This window comes from Myodes glareolus, chromosome X, assembly GCF_982192425.1.
Source record: "Myodes glareolus chromosome X, mMyoGla1.1, whole genome shotgun sequence".
NCBI classification, from domain to species: Eukaryota; Metazoa; Chordata; class Mammalia; order Rodentia; family Cricetidae; genus Myodes; species Myodes glareolus.
This window is the reverse complement of record NC_142053.1, coordinates 59264310-59283844: the sequence shown is the minus strand read 5'-3', so window position 1 is coordinate 59283844 and position 19535 is coordinate 59264310. Positions and strand designations below refer to the sequence as shown.

The 19535-nt window shown below is 33.8% G+C and overlaps 1 protein-coding gene across 3 annotated transcripts in view; it reads left to right on the top strand.

Annotated features, from left to right (window-relative positions):
• Window positions 1–19535, top strand: part of Diaph2 (diaphanous related formin 2) — a 727907-nt gene that overhangs the window by 341352 nt on the left and 367020 nt on the right. For all 3 annotated transcript variants that reach the window (XM_087903154.1, XM_087903153.1, XM_087903155.1), the window contains one exon: window positions 8624–8863. In XM_087903154.1, coding sequence (XP_087759280.1) covers window positions 8624–8863 — 240 coding nt within the window. The remainder of the gene's footprint in view (window positions 1–8623; window positions 8864–19535) is intronic.

The window sequence follows — 19535 nt, the reverse complement described above, 5'->3', positions numbered from 1 at the left end:
CCTTCTCGTCAAGAAAATAAATCTTGTCACTTGCTATCTAAAATGGGTGGATAGATGGTTAAATTATAATGTATCACTGACCCAAGGATTCTGTTAGTTACTGACCTCTTTCTGTACCTCTCATCAACTTATTCAGTAGTCGCCACTTGTTCTATGGCCTTACTTCTCATTCACTCTTCAATCACTAACAATCAGAAGTCTGCCTTAAATTATGCATTGAAGTTGATCAATAAAAGGTTATTAACTATTTCCTATTCAAAACTGAAATATACTTCAGATCTACACTCCATCTGTACTGCCAATGCAATAGTCTTGAGATGCATAATTATTTGCTTTAATTGTTACCATATACTTTTAACTGCTTCCTACTTAAACTTTAGCTCTTCTCATACTCAGTCTTAACGCCTCTATGTAGGTTGTATTTGTATTGCTTATTAGTTACTTCCTAAAACACTAGTGTGATGTGGGATTCCCCTCTGTATGCTGTGAATACCTCTGGTTAATGAATGAAGAATCTGCCTTGGCATGTGAAAAGATAGAGTAGAGCTAGGCATGGAAAAGAAAACTGAATGCTGGGAGAAAGAAGGCGGAGTCGGGAGATACCATGTAGCTGCTGCAGGGAAGGTCTAAATGAGCCCAAATTTTGCCAGTAAGCCAGAGCCATGTGGCAATGTACAGATTAATAGAAATGGGTTATATTAAGATGTAAGAGCTAGCCAATAAGAAGCTAGAGCTAATAAACCAAGCAATGATTTTATTAATACAGTTTTTGTGTGGTTATTTGGGTGCTGAACAGCAGGGAACAAACAAGCAGCCTCTTACAACACTAATGGCAAAGTATTTTTATTCCTTCCATTCTTCCTTCCTTTCTTCCTTCCTTATTTTCTTCATTGTAAGTGGATGTTCTTTTCTATGTCTGCATGTGTGGAAACTGGATTCCACATTAGGTTATTTTTTATGTCATTTTCTACCTTTGTTTTTGAGACAGGGTCGCTATGGCTTGGAGCTCATTGCTTTAGATAGGCTGGTTGGCCAATCTGACACCAGAATTTGTCCTTCTCTCCTCTCCTTGGTGCTGCCTTTACAGATAGATTTGTGTCTTTGTGACTTTCCATGGGTGATTGGGACTGAACTTAGATCTTGTGTTCACACAGCAAAAACTTTGCCCACTGTGATATATTTTAACTGATCTTAACTATCAGGCACATTTTGGCCTAGCACCTGCCAATCTTTCTTAGTTTTAGGCATTAAACTTGGTGTGTGAACTGAACTCTTGCTTCTTGTACATCAGCCATACTGAACTTCATTTTTTATGTGTTTGAATTCATTCTCTTCTCAGAGTCACTGCATGTGTTATCACCCCTGATTCCTGTTGAAGATCAGCTTTGATGAAACCCATACATTCTATGGTAGTAGCTTGAGAATTAAGCAAATGGAACAGAGATATAAGACATATAAGAGACAAAAACCACAGAACAGCATCGAAAGGGACATTCACAGAATGTGCCTCGTTTATTTTCACAGGCTTGTATACTTCACTCCAAAAGGGAGAAGGGAATGCAACAGACTTCATTAGCATGGCATAAGACTTGAATTCTTCGACCTTTGGTCCAGACGAAACGAATCCACTTCTATACCCAAAATACTAATTAATCACACCCTAAGTCGGAATTTCTTATTTGTAGCCACACCTATTGTCAACAACTTTTGAGAGAGCAAAAATATTCAGACTCTCTGACCTCCAGTCAAGGTGGAGCATGCTCACATCTGTGATTCCCAAAGATTCCCATTCCTTACCTGCCTTTCTAAAACTCATTTTTAAGTCTTAGCTCAAATTTGACTTTCACAGTAATTATGCCATTTGCCTAGCTTTAAAACACAGTTCAAACAAGCCAGGCCTAGTGGCATGTGCTTTTAATCCCAGCACTTGGTAGGGAGAGGTAAGTGGATCTCTGTAAGTTCGAGGCTAGCCTGGTCTACAGAACGAGTTCCAGGACATCCAGGGTTGTTACACAAAGAAACATTTTTTTGAAAAACAAACTAAACAAAACAGGTCTATCTTTTAAACTCTCAGAGTCTTCTTTAAAATTTCCTTTCTAGAGAGTAATAATTTTACTATTTATTTTTGAGCTTATTTGTATAAATATATGAACTATATTAATGTTATTCAAATTATGTATCTATCAAATCATTGTTAAATCTGTTTGCCATTCTTGTCTGTCTCTTGATCCATATGGCAGTTTCTCGCATTAACGGATTTAGACTCTTTGTATGTGTGGAATATTTTCTTGTCTTTCTCTCTTAAACAATGAGAATTTTATTGTTGCTTTTATTTCAGTGTCCTTGGCCCATTACAGTGTAGAGTTTGCATAAATATAGAACTCTCTAGATAACAATCAAGTCTTATCAGCTAGGGCAAGATGTGTATTATGCATTTGATTACTCCTTTTCTATTAATTAAAATATTATCACCAATAAGAAACAATGAAGTGTTTCTGGTTAAGATTTTTTAAGGAGAGAAAATAAGGCTTGTCTGAATCAGTCCCTTGGTTGGTGAGCTTTAACCTTTTCACTTTTTTAAACTGTCACAATCTTGGGTTTACTTATAATCACTTGTAATCTATTGGGAGAATAAAAAGCATGGTGGGAATTTAGCAGAAACAAACAAAAACAATATCAAGCTGCAGATCTTCCCTCCATGTGGAGGCAGACCTCCAGCAAGAGAGACATGCTACCTCCTATACCTTCTATGATCAATAATCTTCTTTAAAGAGTGGATTGGCTGCATAGCTTCCCACTGACTTGTCCTCTAACTTACCTCCTACGGAATTGAATTTGGTACATCCATTGTAATTATGTGCTGTACCTTTACTGGAAGAAAAGCACAGATCTTTGAGAGCTCTGGCAGTCAGAATCCCCAGCTGGAGCTTTTAAATGCTTCCGAGTATGTCTGCAGCTCAGCTGTTCTCAAATCTCAGAGCTGTGGAAATTCCCACTTGTCTTGCACTGGGGATGGAGACCCATACTGTGTGTATCTATTAAACTAGCATGTCTTCTGAGAAAAGAAGACAATAATTAGTTCTCTTAGTAATCAGTACTTTTGTTTTTCTGACTTCAAAATTACCCATATTTTTCAATTAAAACCATTCTCAAGCTATAATCTAGTAAGAAAGATGTTTCAATAGCCTCGTTCATATAAATCTTTAATGAACAGAACAGATTATATTATACTACTGACAGAACAATGATTTTTTTCTTATTTCTTTTGCACAAATATATGGAGGCAAAAAGAGAGTTAGAAATAGAACTATAACCTCGTTTTGCTTTAATTGTTTTAAAGCCTCTAAAAAGCTTATGTGCCCTGTTCAAGAGAGCTTAGCCAGGTGAAAGGGGGATTGATAAAAAGCTTTTCCCTTCCTATGTAATATGAAAAGCAATTAATTTAGAAAGAAAATTGTAGGTCCAAGTTTATATTAATATTACATCATTTCCTGGGTTTGCATATTCATTACGAAATATTCACATGTTTCTTTATCAATATTTTCAGCGTTTTAATATGTAATGCCTGGTTTTTCTGTTTTAATTTTTTTTGCACATATGAATGTTAGCTCTTACTTGTAGATGAGCTTAATGTTATCTGAGAAAAAGCCAGTTTAAAAACCACGGAGTGGTGGTGCACACCTTTAATCTCAGCACTTGGGAGGCAAAGGTGAAGTTTGAAGTCATCCTTGTCTATAATAGATACTTCCAAGACTGTCAGGCCTTCACAGAGAAATCCTGTCCCATCAGAAACAACAACAACAAAACCAGTTTAATAATTTTTGATCAAGTAAAAAAAATCACCATGAATCATTCTCATTAGTATTTATTTCATTAACTTCTCATATTAATCCATGCTCATGAAAATATTGTTTATTTTGTTTATTTCCGTCACTTTTTGTAATAAAATGATGTAAAATAAAGCCACATGAAAAATGAATAGTCACAGGAGGTCAATGGCTGTCAAGTAATTCTGTAATTGATTACTGTTCATTAAATTTAAAACTATCAAAACTTCACCCTCTTATTTTTTCCTCTGTGTCTTTAATTCCCTAATAGAATAGCAAAGCTCCACAGCAATTTTAGTAGTTATTTGTGTCCTCCATTATGTTTTTTGACAAGAATATTTTGAAATTCTTGTCCAACTTCTCAGTGAGATTCCTCTGAGTCTTCAGTGTCTTTTGGGGGCAAACACTGTTATTGTGTTCTGTTCTATACTAAAGACTAGTGGATGTTTCTCAATGCATAATATCCACATATCACTATCTTTGGGGAAATATTCTCTATCAGCACATCATTATTTTTCTGATGTAAAGTCAGTTTTCTCAACACTCTATTTTTTAAAGCTTCAGTTCACAGATTAACCATGGCTCTCATCTCTCATGACAGCTAACGTGCAAACATTTTCCATTTTCTACATATGTGAGGAATTCTCGTATTGATTATTTTGTCCAGATACTGGATTTAGTGCAGGGAGTAAAACAATGATTCGGAGAGTCCCTGCCCTTGAAGAACTTACTGTGTATTAGAAGATAAAAGTATTCATTTAATAGAGAATCTCAAATGTATCTTCTTCCTTCCTGCAATTCCAGACAGAATTTTGTCAGTAATTGCTTCTGAATCTCACTTAGACTGGCAATTCTGTCAACCTAATAAAACTCCATCCTTGAATATGACCAAATTCATTCCCTTTACTATAGTAAAATACAAATAAACATTTTGTAAGTTTAGTAGATAATGCCTCTTAATAATGACTATTTCTTAATATCCATTTAATAATTGCAACAAATTCTACTATTTTCAAGCAACTAAAGTTTCAATTATATTCACATATGATAGGCATTAATAAAAGGGGATATGAATAACCTAAAGGTTTCATGGTATTCTTCTTGTTCATACATGATATTTAGCACTACTGCTTATCTTTTTTCTGTGCATTCCTGTAGTATTTTGGTATTAAATACATATTTATCAGCTTTATAGTTATGCAGTGTATACAATTCAAATGAGATAAATGAAACTGTCCCTACCTCTTTGGGAAACAACCCACTTGTGCTCCCACTAAAGTTGTCAATGTCCTTTTTTAAAAAAAAAATATAGTTTCAGATCAGCTGAAGAAATGAGAGTCGCTTGATGTAATTTGATAGACAAGTAACTTGCAACACAAATAAATCCCCTTCATAATGCAACACCCTGGTCAGCATCCCAAAGCACTTCAAGGAATGAGTTATAAAACAAAAGATGCCAGTCAAGTAAAATTCTGCGAGGGACCACAACAACAAAGCAAACATACGTTTCAGCAGTGTTTCTGCTTTATTTACTATATTATATCACTTAGGAGCACTCAAGCTCAAGTGCCTTTATGAGACACAAGCCTTTTAATAGTACTAGAAGTGTCTGGGGATATAGCTCAGTGCTTCCTATTATTTCTAAGCTTGACTATCCATGCTATTCCTTTACACAGCAAAAGCCTCTGATGACAGTTCAGCTTTTGTCTATCAATCTATACTGGTATGATTGTAAAAATTCACACTTAAGACTAAAACAATCCTATTGCCATGCTCTAGACATAGTAATGGATGGTTAGAGATATCACAAAATGATTTAACTTTCTCTGTAGTATCTTGATTTTTTTCCCCAAGGATGCACTTTAAGTTATAACATGTTTAATAGTAAATGTCTATTTATGAGTGAAAAATGGATAAATGGAGAATGATAATTTCAGTCTACCTAGTGAATAGGCCACATTCTTCATTGACTACCACAACCACACATTGCTTAATTGTGGGTTCAAAAAGATTTTATTTCATGTTTGGCAGACACATTTATGACCATGTGTCTTTCTTGCTAGGAATTTCTAAGGATAAATAAAGAAGGAAAACTAAGAGCACCTGTTGTTTCCCTTTGCTTAAGTAGTGTCAGTTGATACAACAGACACGTTCCATACAATATCTCATTCGTGTCTTACTGAAAATGCATAAATACTGTAAGGAATGCATTTTTCTATCGATAAAATAAAATCTGAGAAACATTAGCTGGTTTTGTTCTTGGTTACATACTATAAATTGACACAACTGGAGTTTGGGTTCATTGCTGCAAAACTCAATAGTTCCTGTTTTTTTCCTTAGCAACTGACATGGGCATTTAAAATAAAGATATTTGATTATCTCTCTGGGAATTATAAAAAAGATTTTTCTTGAATCTTAAGCTTAAAATACATTATATTGAGCCAGTCAGTGGTGGCTCATGCCTTAATGGCAGCACTCAGGAAGTAGACGCAAGAAATCTCTGTGCGTTTGAAGCCAGCATGGTCTACAGAGTGAGTTTCAGAACAACCAGGACTATACGGAGAAACCCCATATTGAAAAACAAAAATAATACTAATACTACTAATAATTATCCATATAGGGTGATCATCCATACTCATAAAGGTTATGGGTAGTATTTCTGGGATTACCAACCTGGTATCAAATGGTATTATGTAAGATCTTTTAGCCTTCTTCACACCAACTCTGCTTTATCTTCTTTATATCAGCTATTATTTATCAAGGCACAATATTTGACTCTTTTCTCCTTTCTTTTACACACACTTGCCTCCTCAGTGATTTTGTCTTCCAAAGAATCTATTCATATAACTATTAAATCCAATTTTATTTCAAAACTTTACCAGGTACTACTGTAATGACAAAATCTCCATATATCAAAGAAGTAATATTATTCCCTAGTCATATATATAATTTTTTTTTCCTTCCAGCAAATTTCTTTAGAACTCAATTTCTCTTTGTCTATCTAGAATTGTGCATCTGTTTTATTGTCAGCTGTGGTTTTCATGTGCCAATGTTTGATTTTCTAGATAAATGTAAGCATCTTAAAACAGGTAGTATACTTTGTACTTGTCATGGGAGTGCCAAAGAAGCAAGAGGACAATTTGTATACTTTAAACAAAATAATCCAAAGTGATGAGAGCTATGTGCATACTTTATCAGGGCAATATTATCTCCATTCTTATATATTTCTACCTGGAAAAAGTATGAAAACAGAATTCACTGAAGTTAAGAGTTCACATAGAGAGAGGCAGATATCCATCATTAATAGGCAAGTTAATCTCAAAGGAGAGCCAGACAACTGTGTTGCTTCACTATTAGAGCTAGTATGGTTTACTCAGTAATTCATGTGTAGCTTTTGAAGGTATATTACTTACCTTTCTCATATATGTGATAAAATATCTGACAGAACTGATATAAAGGAGGCAAGGTTTCGTTTGCTTTATGTTTTAGGGTTTTGGTGTATCATGGAAAGGGAAAGCATGGCAGGGCAGATCGATTCATGGTGGTAGGTGTATGTGGCAAAGACTGTTCACAACATGGTAGACCAGGAAGCAAAGTGTGTGACAGTTGTACCCTTCCAAATCCTGCACCCATTGACTCACTTCCCCCAGCTGAGTCATACTTCTAAAGGTTCCACAACTTTCCAAATCATACCAACAGCTAGAAAACAAGTACTCAGAACTTAAGCACATGGGACATAACAGGATTCAACAGAAAGGTTCTTTGTGATTTAAGTCAATTGCCTGTAATATCACCTTCTAAAAAGCTGAGATAGAATAAGCAAAAGTCAAAGGTAAGCCTTGGGTACAAAGTGAAGACATGTTTAAAACAAAAAGACGTCATTAATGCTTTCAATGAATTCTCATGCTTGCAGACATCTCAGTGCCTAGTCTGTGCTCAACATTTGTCTATGAAAACCTAATTCATACACATGCAAAATTTAGTATGATTAACATATTTAAAATTTCTTTTCATTGTGTTTGCATAAATCCTCCTGTGTGTCTAGTCTCCACCTATCCCCTTTTCAGATTTCATTTGGTAAATGGAAACTAATTAATCTGGAGTCAAAGGAAATTCAAACCTCAGAATAATTATTATTGGGGAATAATTATTGGGGAACCAAAGGGAATTTGCACTGTGCATCAGTACTCTGACAAAAAGTAATTAAAACCCAAGTTGAACTATTTTGAGGAAAACCAACATAAAAATTTGAATGATATTTTAACTCTAATATCTGACATGTAGGTGAAAATATTTAGAACATATTTAAATATTCACAGTATTTTATGAAAAGAAATCATAAGATTAAAACTTATTTCACTATTAGTTTTCATTAATCCCCTAGTTTTAAAACTATACCAACAGATAATTTCTTAGGAAATATTAAATCTACATTTTTGACAGTCATGAACATCAACTCTCTATGACTAGCTGTGCATTCAACTCAATTTTATGCATATAAGTTTTCCTATTTCATCTCAGGGACAAGTTTGACTATATGCTATGTGTGACTAAAGGTTTTGCAATTAACATGTAGAAACTCTTCACCCTAAGTTGTATTTTATTATATTATAACCATGGTGACTGCTTCTGATTTTTTAAACTTTACCTAAATTTGCCTTGGAAAGCTGAAGACAAACAAAAACAGTATATTGGCCATGTGTATGAACTTACAATATTGTTCATAAAATTATCCTCAATAAGGAGATGAAAGAACGTTTTATAAAATATTATCATAGACATTCCTTTTCTTCCAGATGAGCTCGGTGAAAATGTTACGGCCTCGTCTCACAAGCATCCTTTTCAAACTCACCTTTGAAGAGCATGTAAACAACATCAAACCAGGCATCATAGCAGTAACTCTTGCATGTGAAGAGCTGAAGAAAAGTGAAAGCTTTAACAAACTTTTAGAACTGGTTCTTTTGGTTGGAAACTACATGAACTCAGGGTCAAGGAATGCCCAATCTTTGGGCTTTAAGATCAACTTTCTTTGTAAGGTAAGGCACCATTTAATAGTATTTTCAACTATTTTTTTTTTGGTATGTAAGCTGAAATGATCTAAGTGGGAATACTCTATCAATTCTAAATCCTATGCCATAGGAGTGAAGTTGATAACTTAATTTCTGAATATATCTTTATTAAACTAAATATTTCAAAAATCTTATCACAATAAGATTCATAAGATTGTGATGTCTTTTTTACTCATGTCCTTCTGATTAAATCTTCCTGGAGATTATAGACCATACAAAATTTGCATTTATAAAATATGTTTAGCCTCATATTTCACTCTCTTTTTGCATAGTTTGTGTCTCCAGTAATATTTTTGCATAGTTTGTGTCTCCTCACATAGAGCTTAACTATGTGAGGAAAAGAGATAGGAATTTTTCTTTGGATGTGATTTGATTATTGTGCTCTATGAACACAAAACTCTTGTGTCTCTGTAGCATTGAACCAATAAGCTCTCACCAATTATCAAGATATCTGCCTAAAGCTTTAAAAATTGAGTAAAAAATACTGCTTTGACTGGACAATTCTTGAGTATTATCTTTTGAGGTTTATGAAAAGGAGACAAAGAAACATAATTCCCAAAGTGATTGTATGTGCTCAGAAAAGGCAACCCAACTTGTTTAAGGAAAAGATCTGTCTATTACAGACAACTGAACAGATTCTGAGGTGAAGGCCTTTAAGGAAGCTTGAGATGAAAATGCATCTGGAGAGAAGTAATCTTTCTTTGACATCTCCCCATGCTTCCACTGTTTATTCCCTTTTCAGATCAGAAAATATTGCAGAACTTTGACTCCTTTTTGAAATATCTTTTAACAAAAATCCCAAATGAATATAACATTCCTTATTTTTCATACATTGATCTATTCAAGGCACAAATCTACAAATTTACATTTTAATATGTATGAAAATGATTTGATTGCGATAATTGTAACATACATAAGTACAAGGGATAGCATGATAATATATGTAATGAGATTTTGGCTATCCCTTTATTCCTGATATTTCTTTAAGTATTATATGAAAAGGTAACAATAACAAAATAGACTAGATAATTTGAAAAGACCATAATTTTTCAAGAATAGTTTTATTTTCTCTTCTTTTAGTGGGGAACATGCCAGTTCATTAGATAACACCAAGACGAATTAGGCAATACTTGATATAAATTAGAATAATTACATCTGTATTTATAAGGCAAAACTAGTATGGTCCTGTCCATACAATTATAGGCCGTAGAACCTACCCTACTAAGATCATGCCTTACTAAGGGGCTACTCAGGTTGAGTGCATTCTCTTTGTACAGTTTTTGAATCTATACTTTTGGTTTATGATTATGAAGGTATATATTAAATAAAATGTCATAAATTTATATTGTATATATTTATATCATGTCATATCTATTTTACATTTGATATATGCATATCTCAAGCTGACTGTTCTAATTTGAACAAATATGTCATTTTTAAACTGCTTTAATTTTCCTTATTCAAATTCATGATGTGACTATCTTGAAGCAAGAATGAACTATTCATTTATATGCAAGAAGAAAAGATTATATTAATCTCACAGAAAGATTTTATTCTTATGTCTTTTATTTTGGAGAGAGCTCTCTTCCTGTCATCTACCTGTCAAATAAAAGTTTTTCCATATAGCACTGATCTGACATCTATCACTAGAGGTATGCTCAAAGGATTTAGCACAAAGATTTTTGCCAACTTCAAATAAAATAAAAAATTGTCTTGGGGGAAATACTATCATGTAGTAATAGGTGTTCTAAAGGAAAAAGAAGTAAAGGTTTTGCAATATACCCCCCACACACTTTTACACAATTTTCAGTTGGATTTTTATCTTCTGGGAAATACTTTCAGGGAAATACATGTCATTAATAAAGAGAAATATCATATACATGGTTGATATTCCCACAATGTGTAGGAATAAAAATGATGTTCCTTGAATACAAAGGATTCTGAGTAGATATAAATGTCTAAACTGACAAAAATTTACTGAAGTGCGTAGAAATAGTTAGCTTAGATCTTTAATCTTTTTAGAAATGGAATTAACTTACGACTGATATATGATTAGCTAGAATTTTTGTTAAATTTCACTCATAAAAGACAATTCTAATGATCTTTTTCTTTATTAAATTGCAGAATATGCTTCAAAACTCCATTTCTCACCTAAATTTTTAATGATAAATTCATCATTGATTTTAAAATTATTATCCACTGCTTTTCACAAGAACCTCTAAAATACATTACTATATTCATTTCCCAAAAAAGGAGGATTATCAGATTATTCTTCAATGCATAATATAAAATATTTAGAGGGTCAAAATCAGCTGCTATGATTTGAGGATAAAAGGAAAACAAATGAGTTAATCAAAATTAAAAGTAACACTAAAGAATATAATGGCTGTAAATGCTTTCTTTATTTCAGTAGTAAATTGTCACTTGTGAGTCACCAAACCAGTGTACTTTAGTGTAATAAAACCCATCTAAATGAAGATGAACTTGCAGTGCTTGGACTGTTCTTCTCCCTTAATCATTGAAATTCTAAGCAATGCTGCACTACAAGAACGTTTATTATTTTATTTTCAGTGTATAGTAACATATATGATATATATGTAAATAAAACATTCAAAAATAATCATGCTCTATGCATTCATCTGTTTGAGTTTATTAGATATGGATCTTTAGTAGCTTACAACGAAAACTGACTGTCTGATTCAAGAGAAAAATGGAATTTGTTGGAAGTATTAGAAATAACTCAACCAGAGCATGGAGAAAAGCTAATGGATTCGACTTTAAAGGAGCAGCTAGGCTTTAGAACTAGTTCAGTGGTTATGAACACTTGCTGTTCTTCCAGAGGTCCCTTGTTTGATTCCCTGCACCCAGATAGTGGTTCACAACTCTGTCACTACATTTTCAGGGGATCTGACAACCTCTTTTGGCTTTTACACGCACTGTATGCCAGTGATAGACAGACACATAAATACAAGCAAAAAACCCATACTCATAATATTTTCTAAGCTACCACAGTCTCTGTTTATATTAATATGTATATATTATGTATATTAGCATTAACATGCAGTACATATATATAAATAAGTAATATACATATATATTTATATACATATTATATAGTAATAAGACACTGGCAGTTTTGGAAATTCATGTAGTGGAAGCAAACTGAAAGTCTTCAAAGAACATTTCATTGGGAATGTATTGTCTTCAACCCTTTTCTGCTCTTTTATTCCGTATTTGACTACAAATTTTAGTAGAAAGTGATTGACCTAACCTATATGATAAAGCCACTCCTTGTCCAAGTAGTTACAGCTAAGACTCTTAGAACTTTAGTTTATTCATCTATAGATGAGGAAATGTACTGATTATTGCATAATGCTGGCCTTATTAAATGATTGTGCTAGAATACATTGAGAAATTATAGTGTCATATCATGTCATAATTGACCATATCAATGATTAATCATTCTGTTGCTAAATATACGATAGTTGGCATCACTTTAAATATCAAAGCATTTAATTCACCATTATAGAAATTGAAAGAAGAGGAGTAAAGTTAGTTGCATCGTGAAACGGAAAAATACTTCCCATTACATATGATCCCCGAAGAATATACCCACTGTATATGACAGCAAATTTGAAAATAATCCAGTAGGGAATCTAAGGGAAAACATAGTGCACCTCAGTAACCTAAAATAAATTCGTCCAAATTTTCACAATATCTAATCATTTGATTCAAAACACTGTGAATTATATCATAAATGTTAGAAATTTAGCATAAAATAAAGGCTAATTTTCTTCTTTTGTGAATAGTAAGACACACAAACAAAACAAAGCAAACAAACCTGAATGCTCATAGAGGTGAAAACATGGGATAGTATATTAGACAATTCAGGTACCATGAGAAAATACCATAGGTTCGAGGTTTAAATAAAAGAAAATTATTTTCTCAGATTTTCCAAGACCAAGATTCTGGTTGTTTTTTCTGAAAGTCTCCTTCATTTGACTGCAGATAACTACTTTTACATGTTATCCTCGCATGGGGACTTCATTTGATTTTGTTTTTCTGTCTCAACTCTGATATTTTAAAATTTGGACTGGTACTTTGTTCTAAATTATATCCTAGATCCAAAGAGAAGCCCTTACTTCCAATGCCTTTAATAACATTAAAATCAAAATGAAAATAAATCCCCTTCTGAGTTTATGTTTAAGAGTTGTAGCCCTATAAATGTTGGAAATAATTGATTGTGGTACTATGATTTTTTTAAACCTGTGAATACAGTGTTATGTGCTTTGACAAATGTCCTTCTGTGACAATAAATACAGTTTTCCCATTTCCAAGCGATAGAGTACCTGTTTTCCTTTACATAATATAATGCTGCAAAGCAGATTGATGTCTAAAGTAGAAAGAAACTTGGTGTAAGGAGTTTGTGTCTCTGATTATATGAGTGATTTCTCAAATGATAATTTCAACTGTTTCTACATGGTCACACATTTTATAGAATTAGGGTCACCTATTGATGTTTCTTATCCTCTATAGACCAGTAATTGAAATGGGGCAGACCTAGCAGTCGAGGCCTGTATCCTAGCTACTTTTGAGGCTGAGGAAGGAAGATAGCAGGCTTAAGCATAGTTTGAGTAGCAAGAGGAGGTGAAGGCCAATCTGGGCAAGTTAGGGAGACTTCACCAGAAAATCAAAAATATGTTGTATATGGTAGGCCATACCTTTAATCCCATCACATGAGAGCTGAGGCAATAGGATTGCCTTGGAGCTTTAAGATGCCCTGTGGTAAATAGTGAGCTCCAGACTGACCTAAAGAGTGAGATCTCTTTAGAATGTACTGGTGAAGGGAAAGAGAGTGAGAGGAAAGGAAGAAGAATGGTGGGGGAATGAGGGAGAGAGGGAGAGAGAAGGGGGAGAGGAGAGACCACAAAAGATCATAATTGGCCTTACATTTCCTTGATAAACTGTTTCTGAATTCAATCCCCAGTATCCAAAAGAGACTATTTTTTTAAAAAAAATATTTGTAAATTAATATAATTCATATACTAATTGCACTGTAATACAACCATTTGATATAGTTTTGAACAGGAGGAAAAAAAAGGAGAAAAATTCATCATAGAAAATTCTTCCCCTCAGAACAACTTTTTTGAAATCAGATTTTTTTAAAATAAGTCAGTGTGAAAAATGTATCCTGTGACTAGTTGTGAGATTAATTTTCAGAGAAGCCCAATATAGCAGGTGTTAAGTTTGTCTGTGTACTTCAAAATGTTGTAGTTATGAAGGAATGTATTTCTTTGCATATAATTTGCTGTGGACTTGAACTTTGAGAGAGTAAAAACCAGTTTATAACTTAGTTTTCCTTTCTTCTTTTGTCTAAACTTTACAGTCTGAAGCATAGCACTTGTGAGCTGATTTAAAGAGTAGTTTCAAAACTGAAATAATCATATGCAAGGTGTAAATGAGTCTGCTAATACTTTAAATGTAACCCTTGTTTTCTCAGAATTTGATTACATCCTTTTAGATTTGCACATTTACAACACTATAGTTTCAGTTGCATTAAAACTTCATCAAGTCCTCAAATCTTCAGTTTATTAAATTCTTTAGAGAACAATACTTTATAAACGCAGTCTTGATTGGTAGTCCTTGTCAATACTGTTTAAAAGCCGTCTTTCTTTTTTCGCTCACGTTTTTTTTTCTTTATTGCAAAAATTCTGCTCCCTATCTAGACATACACTGCAGTCCTTTTCTTTCCTCAAAAAGGCATTCACTGCCTCGAAATGCTTAGGTCCTACTGTTTCCCAACTGTATTTCAGAAATAATTGTGACTAAACAGTAATATTGACACATGCTGGGTTGAGAAGTATGGTTCACTGAAAGAAAACATTTTCTAGTTTCGAAAATTCCAAGAGTACTTCTGGATGATTTTCCCATTTTTTCAAAGTGCTTGTAAACATTTTTCAGTACCAGAACAGAAATAAGTGAAGATTTCTGGAACTAGCTGTAGGTCTGTCTGGTTCACCACAAAGACTGTTTCCCTAGAGGATTTAAATGAACCCAGCTGGCTTAGTATTCTGTGAATTGGAGTAGTCATTTGCTGAGTTTAATCTTATGACTGATTTTGTAATTCTCACAGTGGGGGAAAGTCGACAACATGAGCAGCATTTAGTGAGTATAATTAGTAAGTTTGAAAACAAATGCTTTTTTATTCTGTAAAAGCGCTGTTCAAAGGGGATTTAAACCCTATTTGAAACTGTTGTTCAAAATAAAACATGACTTCTGTGACTGAATGTGACCACTCATGTTGCAAGCTGGGTTTGCAGGCAAATGAAGCCTTCCTAATGAACGCATGGCACAGCATTAATAAGGGGAGTCAATGACTGGAAGGAAGTTTGTAAAGTGGCAGTTTATACTAACATTAAGCTCTGTGATAACTTTGGAGGCTTTAGGAATTGTTTATATCTATTTAAATACCTTTTTATTCTGGTAATTGCGGCCACATTTATTGAACCCTTACTCTCTGTGGAGCCCACTGCTGGGATTTTTTCAGGGAAAAAGAAAAGTCAGGTATATTTCCAATCATTTTGTTTTTTTATAAATTGCTGGTACATATAGAACATTGTAATGCCAAAGCCAAAGAGAAGGAGAAAAGTGTGTGGGGAAGGCCGTAAGGGGGATGGAAGGATGCGATATAGCAACACACATAAAAAATGAATCATGTTGCTCATAAATGTTGGCTAACTAACTACCAAGCAATAAAACACTGTGAGGTGACATTCCACACTGTAAGGTTGCTGCACTTCTGTGCAAAGGAAAAGGATCATACCAGTCCCATGTTCAACATGGACATCACTCATTTTCAATTTGATTTTTTTTCTCTGAATTCTGCCATGTGGGTGAACACAAAGCCTCATTTTTTTCTTTTTCCCTGTTCTTCTGGTTTCTTTATTTACATTATGGAATCTCAGGATATGTATATGAGTCTTTTGCCTGCATGTAAATGCATGCCTGCTTCCCCTGGAAGTCAGAAGAGGACTTTGTAGCACCTGCAACTGGAGTTAAGGAAAGCAGTGAGTAATTGCACACAGCTCCTCTTGCAGGAACAGCAGGTGCTATTAACCACCGAACCATCTCTCCAGCCCCTACACATTTCTATTAACGGTACAATATTTAAAATTGATTCTCAAACAACTGTGTACCTTTTGCATTAATTTTTTGCACATTTTCATTAGCATTTGTTGTACATTGATGAGCTTCATAACATATTTAAGTCCAACTACATCATGTATTCACTTCCCATAATTCTCTTCCTTCTCCTCCCCCTCTTAATTAAATGTTAGTTTTTAAAATAGCTTTATAGAATTTTCCACTAACGACTCAAAACAACAATATAATTGTATAACTAAAACTACTTTATGTACACAGCCCTCATTTCACTAATAAGGCACAAAAATCAAACACTTGCAAGAGACTTTTGTGACTTTTATTTAGATAAGTGTGAATGAAACATTTTCATATCTAATGCTCAGGATTAAAGGTATGGGTATGATGAAATATAAACTATTTTCAGATGGACTTTTTAGAGAAAGGAATTTGCTCTTTGAATTCAATGAAATCTTTATCATGTACATCTGTATCTCATCAGCTTACCATCGCAGTGACCAACTGCCCAAGGAACACAAAAGCTTACTAGAGGAAAGATTGGTTGGCACACATAGCTTCATGGTTTCAGATGACAATTGGTTGCTTTTGTGGTTCTTGGACAGAAGAAAGATAGAATATCATGGCTGGAGCTTGTGCTGAAGCAAGGAAGCTCACCAGCTTCGTGGCAGACAGGAAGCAGAGAGAACCTAAATGGGAACAGACATATATAACCTTTAATGCCTTGCCCACTTCCTAAGAGCCCATTATGAGGTTAATATGCTATTGCTCTAATCTGTCAAAATGCTATCATTTCTGGACCAATTCTACAACCCTTGAACCTTTTGGAAGGACATGTCACATCCAAGACATAAAACCCATTTTAAAGTATAATATTTAGAAATCTGACATGAAGGAACATCAAATAAATCATATTCAAATATTTGAAGTATATATATATATATATATAACACAAATATAATATAAAATACAGTACAAATGTTTGATTGTTTATCAGTAATAGCCTGGCCCATTTCAAGTTCTGTAGTGCTCCAAAATTTCAGCTTTTATAACATGTATGACAAAAGCCAGAGTGTTGATTTCCTAAAGCATCAATTTAGTTTTTGAGGATTTTGTTTTGCAGCAGCAGCCACAGTCAAATTTATTACTACTTAAAAGAAAACTGATCCTTAGCTATAATTTATTTAAGGGACTTTGTGAGACATAATTGGCATACAATAAAACTTACACAATTAGAATAAAGTTTGGTGAAATTGGCATTTTTCTAGTGCTACAGATCTCACACCAAAGTACCCAGTATAGATTCCTCACAACCCTGTTCTGTTCTTCTTTGCAACTCCAGGCAAATATGCTTTATCTATTTATTTATTTATTTAGTTAGTTAGTTAGGTAGGTAGGTAGGTAGTTAATTTTTTGTGGTTGCCTTGACAGTTTCATATGTTTATACAGTGAATTTTATTTTCACCCCAAATCCCCTCCTCTCTTATCTTCTTCCCTCTTCTTGCTGGAACCCTTCCTTTCAACAAGTCTTCTGCCTTTAATATTTGAGTGTGTTTCACTCTCAAAAGATAAAGCATTGAACTTCTGGTATATGCAGCATCGTCGATGATTCTTGTCCTTATATGAGTACTTAGAATAGTCAAATTTACACAAAACTAGAGATGTAGCTACTCAGAAGGTTAGAAAGAGGACAGACTGTTAGTGTTTAATCTTTTAGCTTAGGATATTAATAAGTTCTGATTATGGATAGTGAGAGTGGTTTCATAGGCATGTGAATGTCTTTAGTTTCACTAAGCTAGATGTTTAAAATACTAAATGTTATATTCATTACTTACAATGAAAAAGAGGATTCGCAGCTGTATTATTTGTAATAAGACATTACTGATAAGATATCAGTGATAATTATTTCCAGAGCTGCAAAAAGAAAGTGATTAGAAAAATACTCAAGAGGAGAAAATGATTGCTATTACTTAATATGATAAAATTATATAGAGAATTGAAGATAAGTGAATGAGTGATTGATTGGAGAATGCTACTGACATAAATATATTTAAGTAACCCGTAAACAGCTGTTTCTCTTTGCTGATGATTTTCTCTTCAAAAAATTTACTGTTGAAGAAAAAAAATTGCTGTTCTTTACCAGAGTTACCTCTATACTAATGACAAGCCTCTGAGTGCTAGCTACCTGCATTATTACCCATGTTCTCTCTTATTGGTGGTAATAATCTTTGAACTTATGTCCATGGAAAAACGACAAAGAATTGATCTCACTTTCTCTCAAACTTCATGCGGTCAGATTTAAGTAAAAATGTTCATTACAATAAATGTTGGGTCATTTTAGTATTTGTATAAATCAATCCTTACTAAAGAAGCTGTTAAAAACCCAAGAGATACTTATGCTTGTAGACTGTTTTTATATCAATTTAAAATAATTTCATCTTCTTAAAACTATTCTCAGAAGAATTTGGTAGGCTTACTGTAGACAGGTTGATTCACTGAAAGCACTTGTAAGTAGCAGCCCTTCTTTTGTTTGTGAAGTACAGACATTGTTTCATTAATTCATTGTGTCCTTTCCTAAATGAGCACAAGTGGCTGCTGATGCCACTGGTCCTGGATACTTCAGAGTAATGCATGTGGAGTGCATTCTACTTGAATAAGTAATACTACAAGGAAAACCCTGAGAGGTAGAGCAGTGAGGGTAGGAAAGCAGAATTTTTCTTCTCTGAGAAACTAATAGCACAGATGCCCTGCTGGGCCTGAAGGTGGCAATTGAGATGAATCCTTATTACATTTAATGTTGTCATGGTTTCAAGTTTAAGTTCTGCTTTCCCAGATTGCTACCATAAATTAAGTTAACAAGTGTAATGCTCTTAAATTGGATGACTTTTTATACAATTGATATCATCTGTTCCCTTTTTCTTGGAAGTACCATTAGAACACAAACATCAAGAATGTAAAAAAGGGACAATCCAGCCTACATAAAGAATTAGGACATCTTTTCCTGTGTAAATTACATTTGGCTGAATTAGTGTCAACCGTGGTCATGTAACACCTTTAAAAGAAATGAGTTTTGGTGACAGATTCAGAAATAAAGCAAGGAATGCAAGTGTTAGACCTGTCTGGTCGTAGCTGCACAGCTAATGTCTTTATGGTAATTGCAATCCTTAAAAGTACATTATCTTTCTCAGTGTTATTGCAATGTGTGCTGGTGTTGAAGAAAGCAATAATTTACAAACAACCCTTGGCAGAGAGAGCAGAACTTTAAAAAAAATAAAGGAAACTAACATTAGGATTCATGTGCTGTATCAGGACTGGCAAGCAATGGTAGTTGTTTTGATATATGCACTGGAGCATCCATGATTGCTTAAATATTAACTGTTCCATGAATATATAAATGTAATAGGAAAATAAGCCATAATTAGGACAGATTTTACTAAAAGAAATAAAGTTGAATTATCTGATCACAGTGATAGATTAAATG